This window comes from Eimeria necatrix, genomic scaffold (assembly GCF_000499385.1).
Source record: "Eimeria necatrix Houghton genomic scaffold, Enh_scaff1, whole genome shotgun sequence".
NCBI lineage: Eukaryota > Apicomplexa > Conoidasida > Eucoccidiorida > Eimeriidae > Eimeria > Eimeria necatrix.
In genome coordinates, this window is record NW_013651811.1 from 222,081 (window position 1) to 229,635 (window position 7,555).

Genomic DNA, 7,555 nt, shown 5'->3' on the forward strand with positions numbered 1-7,555 from the left:
TCACGGCATGACACTTACTACACGACACGACACGTACATCTTGTAACTGCACCGGGCCATGAAATATGACTCCTTCTGTAAGGCGCATCCCTGGATTAGATTTCACGTACTACTACACACCGCAGCGGACATGCATCAGCCAACTGGAGCAAAACTGCCAATTTGGTACAAAGTGAAACGTTGCCTATTGATCGCCATATATACTGCAACCGCCATGTATATTGCAAAAGACCGAGTCGTGAGGACCCCTATTCAAGGCGTAGTTGCCCTCTGTTGTGTTCCTTTGAAAAAAAGTGATGTGACCAGACGCTCACACCTCCTTGTCAGTCTCCGGGCAGCTCCATTTTAGCCCTAGAACTGATGCTATAAATCCGTAAGTGTCCGCTTGCTCTTCTAGAACCTGCGCAGTACGGATGAACAGTTAGCAGTAACTGTAGTTTTTTCCTACGGAATTGGCTACAGACCAGCAGCACACTTCAGCCCACCTTCATTAAAGGCTTCCCTCCACCATGGCCTGCCTTCGTGTCAATGTGCGCGATCAGAGGAATTGAGACAGGAGAGGAATACCCAGCAGCATGCTGCGCATGAGCAAAATGCAACGCAGGCGGCTGCTCATGTGAACTGCTAAGACTACACTGGCTACTCAAGCAAATGCGGGGATGCAATACAAAGACAGTCTCTGGTTCCGCACTTCGAACCAGCAAACATCCAGCCGTACTTGAAGCTCTGCTATATACTTCAAGCTGTGAAACGGGGAAACGCGGTCGTCATGATCTGCTGTCATAACCAACACGGCAGGCTGCTTGTCACTCTGTGCAACTTCAGGCTTGATGTTATGCAGCGGAGAGATCCTGCCTCGATTTTATCAAAGCACAGGAAAACGGCGAAAGCTCAGAAATTGAAGCAACACGGGCTATCACAGTGGAAGTGCTCCACACGGGCGACTGCAAAGAAGGAGATTCAAAATGTGTGCCGCACAGTCCCGACACATTATACCGCATCGCTTCATTGTTCGCCTGTCTTTGTTTTATAAGTGAACGTACTTGTAAATGTGCTTAAAGTCCTCCTCCTTGTCGGGGTCTCCGTAGTCGCTTACCCTGCATTCAGCAATGCAAAATTTACGGAACACTCTAAGCAATACGTCAGGGACAGAATGCCAACTCTTAGCCCCGAAGCATGAGAATTCGAATTCCAATACAGCTGAAAAACCACAAATGGCCCGCACGTCACTAAGAAGTGATACTATTAAGTCCGCATCAACACACAGATGAAGCGTATAATTTAAGCCTGCTGCTCACCACGCATGACCAATGGTGAACTTGTGAAATCGCAGGAGGTCCATGACGCCAACCTTGGCGACTACCGCTCTAAATAGGTCTGGGCGCTGATTAGCGCAGGCTCCTACAAGCAATCCTCCGTTAGAGCCTCCCATAATAGCCAACCTGAAATTCAACAGCCAAAACAGGACATGAATGTATTCGCAAACCAGCCGCATGAAGTCTATTGGCGGATCACAGATGAGAATCTAACAACCGGCAGCATTGTGAAGTAACAGATGCGTAAGAAAAACTTGCGCATAAGCTGATTACTTACTGATCGGGGCTTGAGTAGCCCTTTTTAAACAAATACTCCGCTGCACTCTGAAAGTCATCATAGCTAACCTGTATAATCACAACAAATATGGGGGAAATTGCGGGCTAGCTGTAGCTCAACGGCATGTAGGGACTTCTGAAGAAATAATGTGCGTTTTACACACTTGCTTCTTTTCTTTAATCGCCGCTTTGTACCACCCAACGCCGTACTCGCCGCCTCCCCTGATGTTTGGGACCGCCAAACCCAAGCCCAGATAGAGAGCAGAGAGGGCGAATGCAAGAGAGAAGTATGGAGTGAGCGAAATGTTAAACCTGTGGTTCACCCTCACACCCATACCAATAGAAACCAGCATGCTGCTCTCATGCGGCCTTAAAAGTGGGTTTGAATATGCCAGCATGAATACAGTGGAGCGATTCGGCGATGAGAGCAGAGACGCCTCCGGTTCTGTCGAAAATTCAGGTGTACCCGCCATATCCGTAGAGGAGCATTGGTTGCGGGCCGCTCTTCATTTGATTCTTCTGTCTCATCAAAAACATAGGAATCCGCGTCCCATCCTTGCTTGTGAAAAACTCCTGCGTGACTTCGAGGGTGTCTAGGGGCAGGTCACTTATCTGCACCACAAGATGCAGGCAATAATATTAGGGCAGGGCGACCTACGGTTAAAGGCGCCGCATTTAGAGACATTTAAGGCCCTCAATAAGCTTAACGATTCAGACGCAGAAAGTTTAGCGGTGGAGGAACAACCAAATATGTCACAACGGAAAGAAGCAGTACCTCCAACGCGCTACGGCCCAGCTTACTGTAGTGCGTCGCATGATAGAGACGCCGTATCTGCCGCTGTCAACGTCCACTTCGTAAATCACGCGAGGCGTATCGAAGCTAGTTACGCTGAAGAGGAAGTGATTGAATTTTCTCTTCCCCGACATTTCAAACACCGAACCCACGGGTATTTCTATAGACGCTATGCGCTCGCCATCTAGGCGGTGCACATAGAGTCTCGATTTCACATCTTCAGTATAATGAAGCACCATTCTATCTCCCGCAATCACTTGAACGTCTTCAAGCACGGAGTCCGCCTCCGGGACGACGTCAACCATTGGTGTGCCTACGCTCAAGACCGATGCAAGATAAAACAAACTCTGGGCCTCCCTATTCGTCGGTCTCTTCTACTGCGAGCTACGTAGAGACAACTCTGGCTCAATGGTAACTGGGTGCGTTGGCACACGCAACGATACTGTATGGTCTTTACGCAGGGAAAATCGAGATAATCGCTAGACACAACAAATTCATTTACGTGCCTGAGGCTACTTCAGTTCATTTGATCAAATACCTGGATGCGTTATGTCCACTTTAACTATTTTGTTCTTGGGAGCATCACAGTTCGTAGTAAACATGAAGACATTGCCGTCGTTGGCCACATATTCATAGCCGGCTTCAAAGGTGTCGGCGATCTTCACCCACTTCAAATGTGCGTACGCCTCCGTGGGCTCATCGATAGATGGAAGAGCGGCAATCCATAGTTTGTTGGTCTGCACGTAGTAAACAGAGGGCGAGACGTAAGCGCCAAACAAAGTTCGCAATCTGAGCGTCCCAAGGGACTAGGGAAAGAATCGCCTTTCTTTCCGAAGCTTGCATGCTTCACGCATCGTAAAGATACTTCATTTCGGCCTCTGTCACGTTAGACTCACAGGCTCGCAGCTTCGTGAAATGCCTGCGACAATGAATTTTTCATCATCTGTCACTGTCGCGCTGGCCATCCATTTGGGTTCAGACGGGAATCCCAGCACCAGTATATCCTGAGCTTGTGGAGTTCCCAATTCGTGGCAATAAAGCTGGAGGACACCCAGCGAAAAGGAAAGGTCGCACGCGTCAAGCCCAGAACAAGTATTACATTGGCCGTACTTGTCAGTCCACTCAAAAAATCGCCAAAGCACTGTGGAGGCCCTCAACCACCAATTCAGCAACTACAAGAGTTCTCCAGTGGACACTGTTTACCTTTTGAAACTCGTTTTTTGTATTCTCCATCCCATTCACGTCTGCGCCCTCTGGTACATCGTAACGGTTGTAAAACAGGCGAGTGTTGCCAACCCATTGCAAACTCGTGAACCTAGAACAATATGCATACCAGTCACAAGAAGCATATGTTAAGTTTAGAAAGAATAGTTGTGCTCACCTTTTCAGAAACCGTCCAAACGAAACACCTAGAACTTGATCCCGACACCTCTAGTTGCTCACTTTGCGTGATGCAGACGATCATCTAAGAGGCGTCCACTTGCGACATCCATGATGTAAATCGTGCGCCAATCACTCCCCTTATCTCCACGAGCAAATGCCATCATACTTCCGTCATCAGTGAACTTGTATGAGCCTGTCCCGCGCATTACCAGAAGTACGGTGGGCGTTGTATGCGGACTACTTGATCTCTTCACCAAATCCTACGCAGCGATGTCTGCACGATTACTTGTTTTAACGCAGTTACCAATATCCACATATGCGAGATGGTAGGAAAATGGCGCATGGCATACCCACAGTTGCCGTGCCATCTTCAGTCCAGGTATTTGGGTCGAGGAACACTTCGCTCTCTTCTCCTAGTCTGTCTTTGTGTCTGTGAAGCACCGATTGATTCTGCAGACCAGAGTTCCTCCAACTATACCAGAAATCTCCGCTCTTAAAAGGGGTCCCAAACCTACGCAATAACAGGAGTCGGGTCAAATTCATAATTATTAGAAGGTAACGTCCCTGCACATTGTTTGTTACAAACATGTTCACGCAGTGAGCTAAAGCCATCCTACTTACTTGGGGTAGTCTTGGAACTTCTTAAGAGCCTTTAAAATCTGGCCTCGCACAGGCGTGTTCAAGTACTTCTCGGAGATTTCATTTTCAGACGCAACAAAAGCCTTCGTTTCCTCACTCTCAGGGTCCTCAAGCCACCTGCCGCCGTCAACTCAACTCCACAACAGAATTACCAGTCCTTGGATGCGACGCTTTCTATTTTTCAGCCGAAAAAGTGCAGTCTCCTCCTCTCATTCTAAAATGGATGCTAAGCAAGCTTGGAGTTTCTGGGGAAGATCCATTGCCGCATAAACATATATAGGGTGATACGATTGCCGCACACACCGATAGGGGTCTGCAACTTGAGTGCCGAAATGATCTTCCACATCGGGCCCTCGACGCGCATGAGGATACGACAACGTTGTGGGCGCCATCTTCAGATAAGCTCCTTCCGTCACAGTAGAAAAAGCAACTGGCAAGAAACACGTAAATGTCTACGAAATGAGAAAACAGCTGTTTTCTTGTGCTAAGTATAGCTCCTGGTGGTCTACGCGTTAGATCGCCCGAGCACTTTCAGCCCGTCCGCTATATCTGGAGGCAAAACTATAACTCTATGAGCCCAAGTTTTTTGTACAAAAGTGAAGAAAAATACGACTACTGAGACACTAACACGCCACAATGTTCACCTTACTCTGTTGCTCCGCAGCAAGCCAAAGTGTGGGATATGGGAAAGAGGCTCTAGTCTGAGCACAGCAAAACATTATTATTAATGCTCAGCAATTACCTTCAAGTACTTGATTTACTTTATAATGTGAGCTGCTGCATTATACACAAGGTATGGAACCAACAACGTACCCAGGACGATCCAATTGGCAATGGAAGGTGCGGAGCACTCAGACGGCGAAGATGAGAACTAAAGAGACCTTTGAAAATTCGCATTATTGCGTATGGTTGTGATTCATGATGCCCCCAAAGTTATAGAGAGAGTGTAGCGGCTTGGTGGATTCGTCGCCGCAGAGCTGAGCCCTACTGTGTCGGCGCTGCGGCCGACACGCACGTCCGTTCTGTGGTTGCCTTCTGCCTATTAAATCATTTTAGCATAATATAAAGGCACAGAACGACTGTACATCGTCTGCATATCGCAGGACTTTTTAAAAAGAAAAGCGTGCTTTCCAGCCTTGCGCACAGTGCCTCTGACCAATAATGTCCGCATATAAGGGCTTTCCAAGCTAGTTCGTCGTGAATAGACTTCAAAAATCCTGTTAGAACAAGAAATAGGCACGATGACAATTATAATTCTTGGGAAAGTTGGGGAAGAGGAGCACGACTGGATGAAACGCGCATTACATTGACGGTGAAAAGCGGTACACGGCCTATGCAAGTTAGCTTGATGCTAATATGCTTTCAAAACCATGCGTTTTTCGAAAGTGCAGAATTTGTTCCTACGAATCTGGCCTATTCGAATTCTGGCCATTTTTAAAGCCATCGGCGAGCAAGCAATCTGCTCAATATCAACTCATTCATCCGCCTGCCTAATCATAGCTGCCAAGGCACCTTCTCCCGAGGAGCTGCTAAACAATCGTTCTATAAGACTGGGTCTCTTTGGGAGAGCTGCATTGAAGCTTGAAGGCCCGTGGCAGCCCACGAAGGAGAGTAGTACTGCTTCGGCAGCGTCAACGTATAACGAGACTGCAAAGAAAAAATGTTGTAAGATCCTTCGCTGGCCACCTTTGTTCCCCGCAGGCAGTTCCTCTTCTTTTTGAGGGGAAACGCTAAAAGCTACGAAGGATACCTAAAGCTGAGTTCGAAAATGTGCTCTATTCCAGTAAATGGGATGTGGCGCTGGTGGGTCAGCACAATTTCGTGTGTAGCAAATGCAAAATGTCATGCCCATATGAGCTTCCTTTTGCAACGGGCTTAAACAAAATCCAATAATTTGCTGCAGCAAATTACAAGAGAAGGGGAAGCTTACTTAGTTTTTACCCGAAATGGAGCGATTTGCTGAGTAAATTGCAAATGAAGGGGAGAGAAAGTACTGAAGCATGATGTTGTGCACTAGTTACGCAGTAGCATGCCGCAAGGGCCGCTACACTGAGGCGCATTAGGAAAATATTTATGCTTCTCTTCAAAAGGTAGTCGCCTGAGAGTCACGGCAAGCTGTCTCAGCAGGGTGGGGAGGCCGAAGGAGGCGACCTCTGACGGCCTCGACCTCTGAAGTAATGAACAAACGGGGACACCTTGGAGTTGCGTCAACTCGCCCAAGCAACAACGTTACGAGAATACTGCAACAAAGCAGGATCCTCTTTGCAATTCAATGCCCGACTGCATGATTTCGCATAAATAAGGCCATTTGCGGACTACGACAATCGCTCTTTTCTTCGTCGTAAGGCATGCACAGACCTTGCATAGGGTCCCACGTCGGTCTTAGGGTGCATATCACAGTCCTAAATTACACGAGACAGTGCTTGCACAGCCCTTCACTCTGAGCCATCAAAATCAAAAGTCCATCAGTGCCCCATTCAAACGCATCTCTTTTAGACAAGAACAGTGCCTGCAGGCCGGCTAGTGGCTATGTGTCAGGGGACTGTTGGCCCTTCTACCAAAGGGGCCAGACTTTGTGGCGCTTCAACGTAATATAGCTTTCTGCGGGTCATTCCCGAACCTCTTTTGCCTAGCAACTGAAACATTTCACAGCGTCCCAGGCACAAGCGCCTTCCTCAGCTCAACATCCTCATGCTTGAACGTCTATCCCAACGCATGCGGGCTCTCATCAGCTGCCGCACCTCCTTCCTTGATATATCACAAACAGCACATATTGCTAGAAAAGACCTCGTACCCAAGAATCTGCACTTTCGGACAACGCATTACTATCACAGCACAAGGCTAACTAAAACTAAGCACAAGGCTGGTGAAAAGCGGAGCTCCAGTGTGGGGTCCTTGCGGTGCTTCTTGAGGGCTGGACGCCCAAGAGAAAGTGGAAGCCATCAGCAAGCTATCAGGATAATGACAGGCTTGCAGATGCGATTATGGCGAAGCAAACGAGAAATAAAACTGCTGTTACCCGAGAGCACTGAGGGCGTCATGCAGCGTGAGATGTCACACTCGCCGCTGAAGCAAATCACGTGCAGAACGCACAGCAACGCTATCCCACAAACAAGCCATTGCCAAAGCAAAATCCGCCGCCGTCTTC

The 7,555-nt window shown here is 48.0% G+C and overlaps 1 protein-coding gene across 1 annotated transcript; it reads right to left on the reverse strand.

Moving 5' to 3' along the window:
* Positions 1-310: 310 nt before the first annotated feature.
* Positions 311-4,799, reverse strand: ENH_00026760 (prolyl endopeptidase, putative; the record flags this gene model as incomplete). The annotated part of the gene is made up of 16 exons (XM_013578017.1): positions 311-400; positions 486-578; positions 719-851; positions 1,044-1,097; positions 1,299-1,442; positions 1,594-1,661; positions 1,757-1,904; positions 2,059-2,204; positions 2,394-2,698; positions 2,924-3,122; positions 3,282-3,425; positions 3,589-3,700; positions 3,829-3,961; positions 4,119-4,279; positions 4,390-4,524; positions 4,711-4,799. 16 exons carry the CDS (start codon positions 4,797-4,799, stop codon positions 311-313), a joined length of 2,154 nt encoding a protein of 717 aa, XP_013433471.1.
* Positions 4,800-7,555: the final 2,756 nt, after the last annotated feature.